This window comes from Impatiens glandulifera, chromosome 5 (assembly GCF_907164915.1).
Source record: "Impatiens glandulifera chromosome 5, dImpGla2.1, whole genome shotgun sequence".
NCBI classification, from domain to species: domain Eukaryota; kingdom Viridiplantae; phylum Streptophyta; class Magnoliopsida; order Ericales; family Balsaminaceae; genus Impatiens; species Impatiens glandulifera.
In genome coordinates, this window is record NC_061866.1 from 2,018,522 (window position 1) to 2,038,806 (window position 20,285).

General features: G+C 28.3%; 1 protein-coding gene across 2 annotated transcripts; it reads left to right on the plus strand.

Annotated features, from left to right (window-relative positions):
- Positions 1-7,254: 7,254 nt before the first annotated feature.
- On the plus strand, positions 7,255-14,374 carry LOC124938266 (serine/threonine-protein kinase Nek1-like). Of its 2 annotated transcripts, none has more exons than XM_047478683.1 (15): positions 7,255-7,605; positions 8,422-8,566; positions 8,728-8,794; positions 9,052-9,117; positions 10,018-10,064; positions 10,176-10,221; positions 10,995-11,075; positions 11,192-11,234; positions 11,320-11,369; positions 11,451-11,532; positions 11,630-11,679; positions 11,793-11,866; positions 12,288-12,339; positions 12,594-13,040; positions 13,502-14,374. In XM_047478683.1, the coding sequence occupies exons 2-15, from the start codon at positions 8,481-8,483 to the stop codon at positions 14,078-14,080; spliced, it is 1,770 nt and encodes a 589-aa protein (XP_047334639.1). In that variant the 5' UTR covers positions 7,255-7,605; positions 8,422-8,480; the 3' UTR covers positions 14,081-14,374. The 2 variants fall into 2 exon arrangements, with proteins under 2 accessions (XP_047334639.1, XP_047334640.1); XM_047478684.1 differs by lacking the exon at positions 7,255-7,605 and adding an exon at positions 8,319-8,337.
- The last annotated feature ends 5,911 nt before the right edge of the window (positions 14,375-20,285 follow it).

Below are 20,285 nucleotides of genomic sequence, written 5' to 3' on the forward strand. Positions count from 1 at the left end.
TATTACCAAATCAATTATAGCAAATTTATACAACTAAACCATATGCATCAGCACATAAATTATAAACCATTGATCTGCAACAGATATATATTAACTCATACATAAACATTTTCTTCTAGCTAGCAATTGTGTCCTAATGAAACTTTAAACTGTGAAATACAAGACTAGACGAATCTCCGGTTTATCTTCATTATCATGAGTTTCAAGTGTGATTATGAAAACTTCAAACGCAAAATAAACAAAATGGTTAATAATCATTATCATTAACAATTCAAAGTAAATAATGAAACCTTCAATAGCTAGGATTGCAAGTAAAACCCTACATGTGATTCATCACCAAATTATTAAAAACTCTAAGTAAATGTGTTTTTCAATAAGAATGTTGTATTTTCGAATGAGAGACTGATCCTTCACTTCTCGAAATTCTTTATTTGAATGACCAAATTCTTTTAAATGTTTAAAATTAAAATAATAAAACACTACTTTAACAAAAGTAAATTACATAAGATATTTTATTTCATTTCATTAGTTGTTACTAGTTAACTGAATTTAGAAATGTATAAATATTTTCTTTTAGAAGGAGCTAGCAAAATTTATCACTTTATTCCAAATTTGTCCTGTTCATTCTAAAAAGGAATCTTTATCTTACTTTTTGTAGTTTAGTAGGACTCACATGTTGCTATATATCCATAGGTTAGTTTGATTTGATTTATAATATATTTTTTGTAAATAATTTATCGTTTTTAAATAAAATCAAACATACATCAGTATTTAGCGAATAAGTTGAAGCACATATAAATGATAAATTAAAATAATTAAGTGTATCAAACATTGATCATTAATCAAAGTAACCTATGATATCAATTATATACCTTTCATCTAATTTCCACTATATATTTAGCTTTCCCTTTTATCTTTTTGACTTCCATTTTGTTACATTAATACCGCACTTGCAATATTTATATGAGTGAAGAAAAACAAATGGTCACGCTTTTGTTGAGTTCAGCCTTAGAGTAGTCTTTGTGGTCCAAAAGCATAATATGGGGATGGAAGAGAACCATGATCAAAGGAACAAATATGACCAAACAATCAAACATTCAATTGAATACCAATGAATTTGTTTGCATTGTATTTGGAAATCACCCCCTCTAGTGCTACAAGACGATACTCCTAGCTAGCTAGCTAGCCAGCCAGCTAAACCATTTGGTTCTCACAAGTGGGCGGAACATATGCCAAACACCATAATTATATAATCGCAATTCGGTAGCGACTCTAAAGTTTGTGGTACATTAAGTGAAAAAAATAAATTTGTTTTTATTTTTTATTTTATCATAACAAATATAACTTAGTCTAAATAAAATGTATAGTTATTATTTTTTTAGTGTGTGAAGTGGCTTCGAGAGCTGAACCAAAGTCGGCATATATATCCATGAGGTACTCTTGGGTTCGAGCTCGCCAGGTGGCACGTTCTATTTGCTTGGTTAAATTGGTTAAGTGTGTTTGCGGGTTATGTTTAATTAACGGTAATGGATATTAATCGTACTCCGAAAAAAGAGCGGAACTCAACGTTCTATTAAAAAAAACCGACTGCTTGGAGACCAATAACATTAACGGTTACCCAAAAAAGGTTCAGGTGAAGCCCAAAGAGAAGTTTGCTAGCAGGGTATTTATTTATTTTTCCAAAAAAAAAACATTCCCCTTATTTAGGATCGGAAGAGGAAGAGGAAGGAAGCAATCATCACAATTGATTCATTCAATTTTTCTTTTTTACATCATTTTTCTCTTTCACGAAAATTTGAGAATTTATGCATTTTTTAGTCTAAAAATAAAAGTAACTAATAGTCTAAGTCGAAGACAAACCTTTCTAATTTTTTATAGTGAGTTTGGTAGGAAGGATAAGTTGTATAATATATAAACTATAAATAAATATAAGGAATACAAATTGTATATGATTGGTTATTTAGTTTAAAGTATAAGAAAGTAGTATATATTTTATAAGTTTGTGTTGTTATTATTTTATTGTATATATATAATATATCATTTACTATTATTATTTAATATTTTTAATTATTGTATCTTAGACTAACTAAATTTTAATATATTATATAAAATTTGTTTGTAATATATATATTTCTTCTTTTTTTGTATGAAAAAAAAAATTATAATTTTGAGTTTAGTCTGGTATAATAATTTTATGTAAAGTATGAATACGAAACTCTGGTATATATATATATATATATATATATATATATATATATATATATATATATATATATATATATATATATATATATATATATATATGGAATGCAATTTTCTTAAAATGCTTGTAACAAGTGATGGTAGTTATAAATTATACCTTATTTATTGTAGATATATAAATTGAAATATCAAACAACTTATTTATTTTATTGATACAATTTAATTATATTATCTCTTTGTTTTTAATTATTCCTGATTTGTTTTTAAATAATAGACAAATACAATATTTTAATGTTAAAATGAATAAAATAAAATTAATTAGTTAGTTGGTTTTTTTTTTTAAATTTAATAGCATATGTGAAAGGTTGAGAGAAACATATTCTTTTTATTTTTTGTAAATAGTATTTTGAGAGATGTTTGAAATTAAGTAGGAAAAGGATTATAAAAATAATATATTTGGTCTATTAGGAGTTTGGGTCAGGCTTCAATATTATTTTTGGGTTAAAGTTTGGTCTGCTGTTGGGCTTACCTAAGATCGGACGGATCTTATCGAGAGAGTTGTTATTTCAATTATTAATTATAAAATTATTGTTTTCTTTGGAGATTTTTGGTGTTTAATTATTTTTTATAATGTTATTTCATTCAAAATGAAAAGTAACAAATGAATATATTGAAAATATTTTTATTTTGTGTCTTGGTCTGAGTGGGTTTAATATATGATTTTCATATAGATTACTTTCTTAAATAGATATGAAAAGTCTCATAATTCAAATTCACTTCTTATCACATAGTTTTTTCATTATTAGTTGATAAAAAATGTATTTTATTTTTTAAATAAATAAAATTATTTTATTATTTAAATAATTAACTCTAAATTTTATTTATAAGTTCTCAACTAACCTTATGATTTGCAAAAATTCATAGATAATCGTGTTCCATTGATCTTGTGATAATTTCTTTTATCAAATTCTTCTTACCATTTTAGTTTAGTTAGTTATAAATTTTAGAATAGTAATTTGTTTTAATAAAAATATTAGAAAAACATTGTTGAGATTATGATTGAAAAAATAGTAGTTTTTTTTTAGATTATTTTAAACAACCTAGTTGATCAAAGTTCAAGAGTAAGTTAACAAAACTTATTTATTTAATAATTTAATTGACTTCTACAATAAAATAATATATATTTTTTAATATATTGGCTAGATTTAATCATATAACCTCTTATAGATCCATTGATTAGGTGAATTTTGTTGACATTGAAAAGAGATTGATTTTCTTTTTTCTTTTTAAAAATATAATAGGCTAATTTGACCTCACATAATGACATTATTATAACTTAAATGTTTTAGATGAAAATTGAATTCGTTATATTTAGTCTTTTATGAATCACTATTTTCATTGAATTATCTTTAGTGAGTTAGCACTATTAGATACTTGAAATGCAGGATTTGGAAGAAAAAAAATCCACAATATTTTTTAAATGATTAATATATATTAAAAATGATAAAAATCGTTTAAACACAAAGACAAAATTTAACATAAAAAAAACATCGTTACCCAATAGGTTATCGAGCTCGTAAATCCTTGAAAAATGATTAATTTTCCGACCGATTCCAAAAAAAAATTAAGATGTTTTCCAAGCTTATTTTAGTTTTTTTAACTTATGTTATCTATTTTTTAGCTTATTAAAGTTGTTTGTGTTTAATTATTTGTTTTTGGTTTTTATCCTACCTAAGGTTTATTCTCGTATTCTTCTTACACCAATGTAAAGTTTTTTACTTAAAAAAATTGAGAATATAGTTACTATTCATTAAATCCACTATAGGTAAACCCTATCTGGCTATCTTTAATTAGTGTTAAAACATTTTTATGAATTAATGGAGTTAAAGCAAAAATGGCAGAAAACCCTAGTTAAAAAAAGGCCACTATTCATTAGACCGTATTTTGGCCGGTTATTAAATTGAGGAAAGGAAAATAATAACATCCCTAATTCAAATAATCTTTAAACTTTAAAATCACTCTATAATCCAAAAGTTTTCAAAAGATTTAGATATCTATTTAATCTACTTTAAAAGGAAATATTACCCTTTTATTTTTACATTTACATTTGACTTAACTCTATATCAATATCATTCAAAACCTTATTATTTCTATTTTACATGGTGATAAAAGGTGCATTTAATTGTTTGTGTCATTGTTGATTTTGATTTATATTTTAGCTGCTATGATTTAATTTAAAAGTTATAAATGAAAAGTAACATATTTATTTATTTTAGTATATATATCTTTGAAAAATAAATAAATAAAAAGTTTTTATAACTTTATAGAAATTTATTGATTCTTAAATGCATTTGAGAAGTAATTTGAATGTCATCCACTTTGATACATCTTATGTTACTTAAAAATGAGAGAAGGCACAAGAATAATTTAAACTTTATATTGTTAAATAATAAATTAATTGATAGACAAATCAAATAATTTTTATTTGAATTTTAAAATGTTCAAATTCACAAGTTGAGACTAACTCTTATATATCTGAAAAAATGAGAAAAATATTTAAGCTCAATAAAAAAAATATGTTTCTTTAAAATTTTAACACAAATTATTATATATCTCTATATTATTTTAAACAATATTAATAAATTGCATAAGGCCACCCAACTCTCACAGATGAACACCATTAAAAAGAAAGATAAGAAAAAGAAATAAAAGAAGATAAAACTCATGTGTCCTTGAAGTTGCGTTTTTGACCTCGGAAAAGACTTCTCGGAAGGCCATAAGAATGACACTATGTAATCCGACGTATGTGTCGTCAAAACTATTGAAAGTAAGATGATATACACAATTTATCTTTGAACATACCTAATATGTATGCTTTTTAGTATCTATCTATCTCACAAAAAACTTCATTCTACCTTAAAAAAAACTTGTTCAACTCATTTATCTTCTTAATTGTCACAATACAATTTGTATTTCAAAATGTCAAAATGTGCGGGAATAAATGGTCAACGGCATTAATTACAATTAATTTTGGTTAAATTCCCGACTATTATTTTTACTAGGAATAAAGAACAACATGAACAAACTATCCTAGCTTGGGTTTTGTCAATTTCAGGTTTTGATAGAAAATTTGTCTTCCAATTTTTAGTGTCTACAATGATGTTTCGTTCGGCCAATAATTATTTTATTTGAAAAGGACTTTCTTACAATTAGAGGACAAACAATTAAGAAAAACAAGTATAAATCATAGCAATTATCTCATTTGTACTATGATAAAGATACGTGTCTATTATTTATTAAATTTTAGTTTGTTATAATATATATATTTAAACTAGGAAGATAGGTATATAGTACTTTTAATCTTTTGAATAATTTTTTAATTGAAGTTTTAATTTTTGCAAATTTATCATATTATTTAGTATTGTTGTTTTAAATTTTTTTAATATTATTTACAAATTAATATTTAGTTTATAACTATTTATTTGATTTAATGAACATTATCTCCTCATAAACAAACAAATCCTTTCGGACAAAATGAAATAGTCGGTCTAGAAAAATTTTGTGTGTTATCTAAACGTGGAATTTATATTGGAAGGACACACAATCTAAAAATGTAAAGTGAAATACTAGTATAATTAGAGGTCAACAATTAAAAAACACTAGTATAATCATAACAATTATCTCATTTTGTACTATGATAAAGAGATGTGTCTTTTATTTATTAAATTTTAGTTTGATATAATTTTTAAATTTTCTATATTTATTTAAGAAACTAACCCTTATCTACCTTGCCCTAAATTTAGGGTGTCCATATAAAATATATATATTTATTTATTTATTTATTATTTAACTTATAGTGAAAAATATAATAATTTTGTACTATAATTAATAAAATAATTTAGTTGGTTATATAATATTTATTATGATTTTATGTTCAAACTTGGTAAAACATTTTTTCTTAAAAATATTAATATGTGAGGGTTAAGACTGCAAATGAGTGAAACGAAGCTTAAGTCAGTTTGAGCTTGAATTCAATAAAATATTTATTAGTTTAACTCAAACTCGAGTTCGAGCTTTACTCGACTATTTACCTATAAGCTCGGTTTGGCTCGACTCGAAAAACTTGAACTAAAATTAAATTTTTATATATTTGTGAAGAAAAATATTCTTTTAATTTAAGTTTTAATATTAGAATAAAAAAAATATTATTTATTACCATGCTCGAAAAAAACCGACAAGTCATCGTGCAACTTGACTCATTTATAGCTCTAGTCGAGAGTGTGTTCCCAAGGCGAACTACCTAGCTAGCCTTAGCTTGGGTCGAACTACCTAACTAGCCTTAGCTTGGGTCTTATGGCTCTTATACCTTTAATCAATCAACATGGTAGAGATCTTCTACTGTCAATACCGTATATTTTCTCTGTTTTCTCTCTCATATGATCTAACTTTTTTTTCTTTTCTTTTTCTTATGAAAAAAACAAATTTGTGAAGAGGAACAAAAAGAGTATGCTAAATTGATAACAGAAGAACCTGATTTCTCAACTAGACCTAATAGAAATAAAAATTTTCTGCTACCATTTGAGGGTGGTTCCTCTATTCCTCTACACAAGGGAAGGGGCATTATGGTAATAAAAGAAAAGTTCTTTTATTACCATAATGCCCCTTGTGTAGAGGAATAGAGGAAACACCCTCAAATAGTAACAGAGGATCCCATGGGGACCTAATAGTTCGAAGTTGAAGATAAAATCGAGACACAGATGTTGAAATTGCAAGTATGTGTCGAGGAAAGAGAGAAGTTTCTTCATTTTTTTTATTCTAATAATCTTTTATTTATCTACCTAACAAATTAATTTAAGAAATCAAATAATTAAAATTATGATAATTAATTAAAAACCCTAATTTAAAATATTCTTGCCTCAAATAACAATTTATAAAAATGTAAAAAAAAAAAAAAAAAAAAGGGTTAATTTGAGAATGAAGATAATGTTAATTTTGAATTAAGAAGTCTTCTTCTTCCTCCCTTCCTACTGTCTGAAGTTACTTCTCACCTTTTTCCCCTTCACAGTCGCCTCTTTGCTTTATTTCCAATTCTCTTGCCGCTCTCTCTCTCTCTCTCTCCTATTCAGTCGGTGCTGTATACTGTGCTTCCGAATAAATTAATGTCTACAAGTAGGAAGGAGACCTCTTACACAAAATGACGGAACTAAAAAGCTCCGATCTTTGATTTTTTTTACTAATACTACTACTCCTACTACTACTATGAATGTTTAGCTTAGCTATTTCACTTCTTTACTTACATACCCACAATACTACCTTCTTCTTCTTCTTCCTGCTACGCCACACTCGGAGATCGATCTACTACTGCTGCTAACACTGATGCATTCGATTTTCTTTTGATTTCAGGTAGACATTTTCTCATTATCTGCTGTTTATGAACTCATTATTGTAATTTCTTCCTTTTTACCATGCAGATTTTACTATTCCTGAATCAAAGCTCTTATCTTGCTTATCTTTCTTTCAATTGTTGCATTGAGCTAATTACTGGTTCCTTTCTTTGGGTACAATAGTTTCTTTTGTTATCCCCCAAGTTTTAAGCATTTCTTCTGCTATTTAGTTTGTTGGTTTTACTCAAATGATATGGCTTTAATGTGGGTTTGAGAAATTTTATCACTTGTAAGCAATTGCTAGGGTTGTGTGTGTCTGATTTAAATTGAAGACATGAAGATGAGATTGTGGTTATGAATTTCTACCAACATTTCACTTGTTGACCCTTATGAATCATAGTTTTATATATCTGAGGCAATTGGAGAGCTAAAGCTTGCTTTAATTTGATATTGATGTTTCTGTGAGGTTTATGATACCTTAAATTAATTCTTCAAGTACACATAATTGTATTCAGTATAGTCCTGATCTTGTTGAGGCATTGCCTTAGTATAAGTCATTCTTTCAGGTGATATGAGTTTTCGCCTTTAAATCCATCCCGTTCACACATTTTACATGTATCTTTCTCAAATCTAACTACAAGAAGATTTTTTTTGTTGATGCATTCCTCCTAAGTTGCTTCATCTAGTTTCCTTTAGAGCAAACATTTACTGGATTGTATAACATTTTCGACGGTTGATTAACCAAATGATGGTACCAGTCTCAACCTTTCTTCTATATATACGGTGGATAGGTCATTGGGCATTTCACAGTCTTACTTTTCCTTATGCTACATAGATGAAGTGGTGAATAACTCCTAGAACACTGGAATATAAAGTGGGGCTGACACATATACAATGGAGAAGTATGAGGTACTGGAGCAAATTGGTAAAGGATCCTTTGGATCAGCACTACTGGTTAGGCACAAACTTGAAAAGAAGAAGTAAGTATTGACTTCTTTCTCTAGATGTGATCAACTTTAGTATTGTTTCTTCCCTGGACAAATATATCTAGCCTTAAGAACAAATTTGCAATCCTTGCCTCATTTTTTTTATTTTGTAAACTCTAATAATTGGTGCGTTTTGTTTCTGTCTCCACCTTAAGATATGTCATGAAGAAAATCCGCCTTGCTCGTCAGACTGACCGTACAAAGAGATCTGCTCACCAGGAGGTATTGAGGCAGTGCCTTACTTTTCTTGATGTACATAATTGATGTTGTTATAGGTTGGCTTGACTTGAATTGATCTTCTACTTTCCAATCTTGCTATAATCTTGGATGTTTATATTAGATGCTTCATATGGTTCCCTGTGGGCTGTGGCCATATTTACTAGAAATATAAAAATCTGCTGCACCTGGAGCTTATATGATGTTCAGTTATATTGTTGAATTGTAGCATATAGCATCTTCACCCATTTATTCTTGAACAGATGGAGCTTATTTCAAAAGCAAGAAATCCATTTATTGTGGAGTACAAGGATTCATGGGTAGAAAAGGTCAGTTCATCTGTAAACTTGTTTTAATTGCCCATAATATGTATACATGCACATCATATTAGGATGGTTAGATGTATACTTGTTTGTTTTTTCAGCGATAAATTGGGATGAGTGGAGTGGTAGGAACATCCTTTTGGAGAAGATGGAGAAAAAACATATTAGGATGGTTTTATTGTATATTTACTTGTAATATCAAGTATTACTCTTACTAGGAATTAGGAAAACAATCCATTCCCCATTAGGAGGAGTTATAGCACTAAAAAATGAAGGTCAATGCATCAAGCTACGTTTAGCAGTAGAAGGTGAATTTTCTTGTTATTTAACTCACTGCTCACATATGTGCATTTGATCCATTCTATATATCCACCAAGATTTATGTAGCCTAGGCCCAACTAGAATTACCATCTTCTATTGAGCTTAAAGTGGAGCTACTTAGATCTAATAGTTGTAGCACTAGGAGCACATTCTGCCTATTTTCTGGAAAAAAATAGTTGCAAGACTTTGGGGTCGATAAGGTTGGTTTGGTCGGATACTCATGTTTGAGGTTTCAATGAATTTAAATGCTGCATTATGTTTTAGGTCCTCAATAGCAATTCTGCTAAATGATAACATGGTATGGATCATTGATATATTTACTATTTCCCCCCCCTTTTGTTGACTCTTTAATATATTAAAAAGCAATGGAAATGTAATGGTGATATTTAAGTGTTGGAGAGGCTCTTAGCTTCAAGTTGATAGTTGATACTTATTAATGTGTAACTTCTCTATTGCTTCCATTATGGTTCCTTCTGTTTTACACTTGCAGATTCAATACCAGTCTGTGTTATAATGACTTGGCAGTATGACATATTCATAATGCAATTCTATTTGATAGTTATAATCTTAATTTTTCTCTTTCAGGGGTGCTATGTCTGCATTATTATTGGATACTGTGAAGGTGGAGATATGTAAGATAATTAGATGCTTGTGTGTTTGGATGGATAAAAAGCTATTTCATTTTTTAGAGAAAATGGATTCTTGCAATTTGTGATACTTACACTTTCTTTTCTGCACTCTAGGTCTGATGCAATAAAAAGAACCAATGGCGTTCATTTTTCTGAAGAGGTTATTATTTAACTTTCTTTTTCCTTTTATATTATTATTAATAACTGGCATAGTTCAATCCAAATTTCTTCAAGATATAGTAGTAACTCAGAAAGATACAGAACTTCATTTTTTTTATCTCACATTTTAGTTATCATGTAATTCTTAAGAATTGGATGTCACAAGTCAAAAACTAAATCCATTGATGCTTCTATATCTTCCGGAAGCACTCCTTTTCCAATCCAATTACCTGTGTTTCTTTTCTTTCATTTTTGATTGAAGCTGTCTTATGTGTCAATTGTAAGCTTCTCAAATTCAAATTAAAGCGATCATGCATATATCATCAACATTCAACTTTATTTCACCTGTTTCCAAACAGGCTTCTTACACTATTTTCAAAATAGTTGATAATATTAGAGATAATTCTATTTCATTTCTTCTTGCTTTCCAGAAACACTATGGCCTTGTTTGATGAAGGTTATTTTAATCCCAAATAACCCAACCAAACTTCCAAAATACCCTCTATTATTTTAAATAAAAATATTTATTCATTATATATTCATACCCCTAATGTCTTTTTAACCAAATTACTTGATTTCTAACACCTACATCAGATAAGGTTATTTGGAAATAATCACTTGGTTGGTTATTCAAATAACCCTAGATCAAACAAGGCCTATTTGTTTTTGAGGAAATGTGTGGCTGCCACTAAGCTTCAAAAGAACTTTTTGAAAAATTCTCATTCTTGGAACTTACGTTCATTAACATGATAGCTTTATTTTGATTAAATACAGAAATTATGTAATTGGTTAGTCCAACTTCTGATGGCTCTGGATTACTTGCACAAAAATCATATCCTTCATCGAGACGTTAAGGTGAGCTGCCTATCTATCTGCATAACGTGTAAAAGATTTATACGAGAGTACCATCTGATGTTTTCCTTCTTTGTTTTTGGCTAATACCATCTGATGTTTACTTGGTTATACAACAGTGTTCGAATATATTTCTGACTAAAGATCAAGATATACGTCTCGGTAATGATATCTTGCATTCTAAATTTCCCTTTCCCAAATAATCATATCATCTTAATGCTGGTCTGACGTGCATGCTATCACGCAGGCGATTTTGGTCTTGCGAAAAAATTAACTTCTGACGATCTTGCTTCCTCTGTAAGTAGTTGGATTAGGAGGAGACAGTTTATTCCCATGTTTGTTGTTTTCTGATAATCTAGTTTCCTTGATCGATTTCAGGTTGTTGGAACGCCGAGTTATATGTGTCCTGAGCTCCTTGCCGATATACCTTATGGTTCAAAGTCAGACATTTGGTCTTTGGGTAAAAACAAACCATTTGCAGTTTACAGATTTGGAATTAAAGTTCTCTTCATCTTTTTATTTTATTTTATGATTTTGGACTATTTATCTTATTGCAGGATGCTGCATATATGAAATGGCTGGACATAAGCCTGCATTTAAAGCTTTTGTAAGCTGCAGATTTATGTGGTTATATTTTGAGTTTTCCTTGAAATAAGGCTGAACTTTTAATAAGAAATTGCCTTCTGTTATGATGTTAATGCTATACTTTTTGTGTAACAGGATATGCAAGCTCTGATCATTAAAATACACAAGTGTATTGTTTCTCCGCTTCCTGTCATGTATTCTGGCGCATTGTAAGTCGTTAAATCCATTAGTGTGTAATCTGGCTTCGGAAGTTTATACTGATTATAGAACAGAAGCTTGTTTTACTTTCTGAATTTGCATCAAAATGCTCATTTTGCTCGGTGAACTTGCATCTGGCTTGTTTTAAAATTGGCTCAAATTAGATATCACTGACATTTGTTTTTGATAAATCTGTTAAAGTTTATAAAAACCATCTATATACTATATTTCAACTCTTTATTCTCTATCATTGTTTAAGAACTTAACGAAGTTAATAAAAAATGACAACAAGATTTAATTTGAGTCATTCTTATAAGTTAAAGAAGCAAAACGAGTCTTAAATACAAGTTTAAGTAACGCAAAATGAGCTTATTTTCTTGATTATATTATAACTTCTAATTTGGTACTAACAAAGAAGTTATAATTTGCCAGTCGAGGGCTTGTCAAGAGCATGTTGCGGAAGAATCCAGAACTTAGGCCAAGTGTACGTCAGATTCCTCTCCCTTTTGTATTCATACATGCCTAAACAATGATTTTCATTTCTTTTGAGGCACACTACTATCCCCATTTTATCGAAATCTTTTTGAACTTGTCTTTATCTAAATTTAGTTTTTGAACGTTTTTTTATCTGAAAACATTCCTAGATACAGAAACAAAAAGTCTTTTGAATGGGTCACTGAAATTCACTTCCTTAAGATAATTTTGTTTTATGTTTTTCGTTTTGTTTAATGTTTCCAGGCTTCGGACTTGCTAAGGCATCCACATCTTCAATCTTACGTTCAAAACATCCATCTGAAGTCCAATATTTCCAGACGAAACACATTTCCACTCCAATCAACAGATTCCGACTGTTTAAAGCAGACAAGAATTTTCGAGCCTGAAGTTGTCACTCTTGTTAAGCCAAGGGAGAAAATCCGATCTTTAAACAATTACAGAAGCTTGAATCCTAGTGTATCTGCAACCGAACAAGATTCCCCTTGTTCTTATCGAAGAAATGAACATCTTGCTGCTAGTCGATCCAACAAATCCTCACAAATATCAACTGTAAGTGCAAAGGAAGACAGGATTCCTATTAACAGGTCATCAGCTCCAAGGTATACAAAACCGATACTGTCAAAACCTTGTTCAACTCCAAGGAGACAAACAGCTCCACCAAAGATTTCCAATGGTCCCAAACGCGGTCTGGTAAGTAAATATAATCATCCCACATTTTTGGTGGGATTTTTAAGTTTTAACTGATATATTATCTTTTAATATTTTTGGTGGGAAAATATTTTTTTAAAAAGAAATAGTGGGTGTCTTAGTTGATAATTTAATTGATGTAATTGATGAGGCCATAAGTGAAAAGATGTTGGGTTATTTGAAAATTATTCAAATAACCCAAATCGAAAAATGTCCAAATTATTTGAGTTTTTTAAAAATATGTCAAATAACTTAATTCATTAAATAAAATACCAAATCATTTCTTTCATATTTTATAAAATTAGTATACAATGAGACTTTTCAATAATTTATCCAAAAACTTCACTTTTTCATAAACAAGATTATGACAGAAACAAAAACAATAACAAAATCACATGATACTTATTGTTGAGTTTATCTTTAACTCTAATTATTTATATATCTAACATAGGATACTTTTGCAGCTTCCGGCACTGCGAACTCCAACATCACGTCGAGCATCGCTCCCACTTACTCGAACGGCCAAATCGGAATCATCGACGTATAAGCCAAATATGGGTCTTCTAGGGAGTTTGGATTCTCCTAATATATCAGTCAACGAGCCTCGAATCGATAAGATGGTTGACTTTTTAGCATCACGCGATGAACCGTTCTTCCCCATCCGGCCCACTTCATCAACATCGGCCCAATGCTCCTCTACATCATCTCCGCTGGACAAACGAACGGTTCAGATGCAAAAGCGATCAATGAAATCAGTTTTCATTGAGTCTCCGCAAAAGGGAAGTGAAAGCTCGGATCATAATCGAACGACAGTTGTGTCGAGCCACTCGTCTTCAGATTCTCGTCACCGTCGGTTTGACACCTCGTCGTATCAGCAGAGAGCGGACGCCTTAGAGGGACTGTTGGAATTCAGTGCGCAGCTGATGCAGCAAGGAAGGTATGATGAGTTGGGAGTTTTGCTGAAACCGTTTGGACCTGGGAAAGTATCTCCCAGGGAAACTGCCATTTGGATAACCAAGAGCTTTAAGGAAACCGGGGCTTAGGTCATGTTTGGTTCGAGTAAATAATGAATGTACGTACTTGCAGGCAGGCGACGAATCCTTTTTCTTAAGAAAACCCCTTAGGTAACACAGAAGCTTGCTTGCAAGTAAGCTTTTACTTAGAGGATATGTGAAATGTTAAAGCTTGTTAACACGGCTAGACTATTTTTCGAAGACATTTATGGGTTCTTTATTGTTCGGATTCAATTACTTCAAATAGGCATATTATGATTGATCCTATTACTATGGATAGACTATTGTTTCTAATGGAGTACGAAACTATTTCAGTCTTTGGAAGTGGCGATTCGGAATGAGGTAGCATTTTGGGTATGTTTTGTAATCTATTTTCAGGGCTATGGAGAAGAATCATATGGAGACAAATTTACTTGGACTCTAATCTATATGACAAAGTCTTAAGTAAAGTGAAAAGATAAGGAACAATTTTCCAAGGAAATGTTTGAGCTGGTGTATGAGTTTAGAGTTGAAAGTAAGAGCACAAATTTGATTTGGTCACTTGTGCAGGAGAGATAATTAAAAAAAATTTCTACAAAACCGTCCTCTACACACGGCCAGCCAAAAATCTCTCCTGAATATGGTCATTTTTAAAAATAAAATAAAAAATTTTGTCCACGACGCATGTGATCTTGTTTTCATTATAACTTTGTTGCTCAAATTTTTTCTTAAAAGTTTATTAGAAATAATATGGAAGGTGTTGATTTTGAGAAAAATTGTAATTTTTTTTAAATTTTTTTTAAATAATATTAATATATAATAATAAAAAAAATTAAGCTAATGAGTTGAGTAATATGGTTGATGATATTAATGAAACTAGGAAGATCTCCGTGTGATGCACACGGATAAAAACATCAAATTTGGTGTTGAATTTAAAATATAAAGTTTTATTAGCCTAGTTGGTTAAAGAGTTATATTTGTTTTTGTTAGGTTGCGAGTTCGAAATATACTTATAGAATTTTTAATTTTATTTTTAACCGTTTTAACTTTATGGGCGAGTCAACCCAGGATCCGACTCAAGTATAAATTTGCTCACATATATATTCAATTTAACCACAACTCTCGACTCGGCAATACGAACACTTTCAAAATTAAGCATCATTATATATATATATATATATATATATATATATATATATATATATATATATATATATATATATATATATTAGATAGTTAAAAATATCTCGCGTTCATCAAATTTGGTGTTGAATTTAAAATATAAAGTGTTATTAGTCTAATTAGTTAAAGAGTACTTGTTTTGTTAACTTGCGAGTTCGAAAAATACTTATAGCATTTTTAATTTATTTTTAACCGTTTTAAGTTTATGGACGGGTCAACCCAGAATCTGACCCAAATATCAATTTACTCACACATATATATCCAAATTAACCACAGCTCTCAACCCGACAATCCAAACTTTTTCAAAATTAAACATCATTATATATATATATATTGATAATGTTGGGCAAATTATTTTGGCCCTCCAATTACTCTGGTCACTTATTTTTAATCTTTAAATTATCTTTAAAAACAAATTACACAGGGTCATTCACTTTTCTGATCATTCACTTTTGACCCTCCAACTATCCTTATCGTTGACTCTTAACCCTTGAATTGTTTGTTTACACTAATCTCCCCAAAACTAACAAAACGTTCACACGTAACTCTTTTATATTTTGTTATGGAGGACGTATAATTTATTTTACGAATAAAATATGTAATTTATATTATTTTATGACCAAATTTGTAAATAATTTGCTCTATTATAATTTATTAATATTTTAAAAAAAAAATAATGTCAAATAAGAAGAAAAAGTGACAAAAGGATCATTAGTGACCCTTTCTAAAAATTTGAGGGTCATTGACCTTCTTTTAAAATTTGAAGGGTGATTTGCTTAAAAAGGTAATTTGAAGACTAAAGATAAACGATTAGATTAGAGTAATTAAAGTGTCGCTACAATAATTTGACATTACTATAAAGCCAAAAAGTATATATTAATAGATTACAATAGGATAAATTATCTATAAATTTGACCATAAATAATATAAATTACATAGTATTTGTAAAACAAATTACACATCCTTCTTCATAATAAAATATAAAAGAGTCATAGTGAACATTTTGATAATTTTGAGGATGATTAGTGTAAAAAATAATTCAAGTATTTAAAATTAACAATTTAAATATTTAGAGGGTTAAAAGTCAATAAAACTTCTAGTTAGATGGTTATGTTTAACAGAAAAATTGACAAAAGTTATGAGGGAAGCAATAAATGTAATTGGTGTCTCGCATTACTTTCTATAAGAAAATAAAGAAAAACATAACAAATCGATAATACATAGTACACAAGACATACAAATCGGAGCTCATCATCAATCAAAACAGAGAATTCTGCATAAGATTTGCGGTCCCATCTCTTTATTTTTTTAATTTATTCAAATGAAAAAAATAACATTTCTAACATTTTATTAATACAAACTTATAACTTAAAAAAATATAATATTAATATCAAGAGATGAAAGAGAGCAATAATAATAATAATAATAATAATATAGAAAGGATAGAAAGCAAAAATTTGGTGTTACTAACTATGTCGAGAATGATTTGACAAGTGAATGAATTTGAAAAATTAATTTTCTCTCTTATTAAACTTCTAAAGTTCACTAATTTTTAATTGTCAACATTTCCGACATCATTAATGACACTAAATTCCCGCTCTCTATCATTACTCATAATAATATTAAAAAAAAAAATAATATGCTCTTTCTTGAATAGATTGATAAAAATTAATATTAAAGTAAGTTTATAAATTTTTAATTCACTTCTAAAATGGTACATAACTATCAACTTTATTTTACTAAAATAATTTCTGTGTAAATTTTTTTAACAATATCAAATATGTGTTTATGAACATTATTTATATTATTATAAGTCATCATCCATAGTAAAGAATTAATCACCTATTACAAATTTTATAGTGAAACTGAAATGCACCAATAAAGAAATATTTCAAATTTCTTTAACTTAGTATTTAACTATATATTAACGCCAGAAGCACACTAAAATATACTGAAAAACAAAATTGAGTACATATATTTAGATGATTTAAGTGTGAGAAAAAAAATATGTGGTAGATAAGAGGGCTAATTAAATTAATGGACCCATTTTGTTGGATATGATATGACTGTCAACTTGTTTAACTAATGATTGTTAAAATTATTCATTGCAGTTCAATAATTGATATTGTTTGTTTTCTAATGACTTAAATGATAAAGGACGAACAATCCATCCAACGAATATGGATATTAACTTATTAAACTAATGTTTATTAATCATTTGTTTTCAAACAATTGCATCATATAATTATTTAATATATTATATAAAAAGTTACAATCAAAATATGTGTTATGAAAATCTAATCATTAATATTTATATAAAAGAAAAAGATCAGGAACACAAATAAGGAAAGTAATTTATGTTGATCCATTTTATATATACTTAGTTTTAAAAATTGAAAAATATAAATAAAAAAAATGGACAAAATTTTAAAATGATAAAATCAGCGAATGAGCAACGAAAACAAGACCACGAATCCGACATGGCAGGCCACGTTGCCCCATGACGTCAGAATTTGAGAAGAAAAAAATAACATTTTAGGTCCCGAAATGTGACATTTCGGAACCCTAACATTTTTAATTTTTCTCTCTTTTATCCACATGGCATGTAGCGTCGGATTCGTGAACTTATTTTTGCTACATCTTCGCTCAGTTTATCATTTTTCATATAATTATATATATTAATAATTTCACACTTAACTTTGAAGAATGTGGTACAATAAATTAATAAAATAAACATTGGTTAAGAGATACAAAAGAGAAATGGAAGAGTATTAATTAGCATTTGTTTTTAGCAATGAACAAGTTGCAAAGGATAATAGAAAAAGGCCAAATCATGATTGTCGAAGCCTTCAATGATACATATAATGTGACAAACTAACCTCATCCAACTGTTTGTTTTGCATTTTCATATAACATGGAAATTCACAGTCAATTAATAAAAATAAAATAAAATAAAACTCGAGAAAATCATTTGACCCATTAATTATCCAACATTTCAGACATTCACGAATCCTATTCTATTTTCTTTTCAATATATCCCACAATTGTCACATAAACTATTCTAGTGATTTATTTGAAAATCTTAATTATCCCTCTCGCATGATAGACATTTTGGCGTAGGGTGGCACCCTTAAATTGAGAATACCCTTTTTACCCTTCCCATTATTTTCTCATAAAATGCAAGTAAAACACAAATGGTCTCTTGGGACAAGTTGTTTGTCTTTTTTATATTCGAATAACATGAAAGTTTGAGACGGAAAGTATTAATTAATTAGTAATCCTAAAGTAAATCTTAATTATACTAGATTTGATATTTAGTAATAAATTCTTAATGTTGTGATATTGAAAGACAATAATAGGACATATATTGATATTTCCTAATCAATTCTTATAGTGATACATTAATTATTAGGAGGACATATTGATATTTCCTAATCAATAGTTTGTTTGATATAGGATTCTCTGTTAAATCAAATCTAGTATAATTATTAAATTAAACCCAAGTTCCAATTCGTGTTGTGTTTGGTCATTGGACTTAAGTATTATTAAATAATTGTGGATTAGGTTCACGAACGGGAATGAGTATGTACGTGCATGAGTTACATCATATATATAATATATAAAAATAACTATTAAGGTGATACTTTATTATTATTATTAATCAGACATGTAGCACATGTCTTGTCTCTCTTATGAATCTGGCCTTACTTTAAAGTTTGTTTGATGTTGATTATTATTTTTTTTAATCAAAATCTTGTTGGATTAAAAAGTATGTTCATTCAAATTTTAATTAGTTAAATTATTATGTATAGTGGTAATAAGGCACACATGGGAAGCTGAAAGTCTTGGCAAACAATAACTTCGGATTCAAATATCTGAATTGGGATAAGTTTAAAAAAAATTATAGTAGACTTAAGAGCATAACGAGTCAATTTTAAATAAAATAAATGGATAAAAACAATTTTTTCTATATATTTTAATGATTAAATAAATAAATAATGAATGAAATTAAAAATTTAAGAAATTAGGGATAATGTGACATTTTTAGTTCCGATCTTAGTGTCATACTAGTTCTCCGTAATTCAATTTTTTGGTTAAATTATTATAATAAGTTTTTGTTTAAAATTTAAATTCTATAAGAATAAAAGTATTTTCATAGTTTGATAAATAAATTGAGTAATTTAACGATATAAAAATAAAAATATGATAAAATTATTGAGTTTTGAGTAAAATCTATATATAAAAAAAACAATACTCAAATGAGAGTACAAGACATAGTCAAAAGATGAGCTTGTAAAAATCTTAAAAAAATATCATTATTTTATTTTTATTAAATTTAAAATTTTAATATATGTATATATTAATAATTAAATTAATTAAAAACTCAAATAATTTATATCTTATCAAACAAATTTTTTTAGAAAACAAGAAAAAACAAAAATCAAACAAGCAAAGTATTTGAGTTAAGTTTCATTACAAATGTCAAAAACTAAGCTATAAAATCGTTTTAGTTAGCAATACAATTCTTTTTTCAATATATTCAGAATTTTCAAATGAAATTACGCAATTCCATCAAGATATTAAAAAGACCCTCTTGAAGGGAAGGGATCCAAACGATGTGGCTCTTGACACACGTAGGAAAAAGAAAAAAAAAATTGCATACATTCTTTTCTTTAATTTTTTTAGAAAACAAGAAAAAAACAAAAATCAAACAAGCAAAGTATTTGAGTTAAATTTCATTACCAATGTCAAAAACTAAGCTATAAAATCGTTTTAGTTAGCAATACAATTCTTTTTTCAATATATTCAGAATTCTCAAATGAAATCACGCAATTTCATCAAAATATTAAAAAGACCCTCTTGAAGGGAAGGGATCCAAACGATGTGGCTCTTGACACACGTAGGAAAAAGAAAAAAAATTGCATACATTCTTTTCTTTAAATTTTTTAGAAAACAAGAAAAAAACAAAAATCAAACAAGCAAAGTATTTGAGTTAAATTTCATTACAAATGTCAAAAACTAAGCTATAAAATCGTTTTAGTTAGCAATACAATTCTTTTTTCAATATATTCAG

Bases quoted from the DNA above. Each gene is read 5' to 3' on its own strand.
- LOC124938266 (XM_047478683.1), top strand. From the start codon at position 8,481: ATGGAGAAGTATGAGGTACTGGAGCAAATTGGTAAAGGATCCTTTGGA. The intron at 10,065-10,175 runs GTAAGATAATTA...TCTGCACTCTAG, and splicing joins TACTGTGAAGGTGGAGATAT to GTCTGATGCAATAAAAAGAA. The intron at 11,680-11,792 runs GTAAGCTGCAGA...TTTGTGTAACAG, and splicing joins AGCCTGCATTTAAAGCTTTT to GATATGCAAGCTCTGATCAT.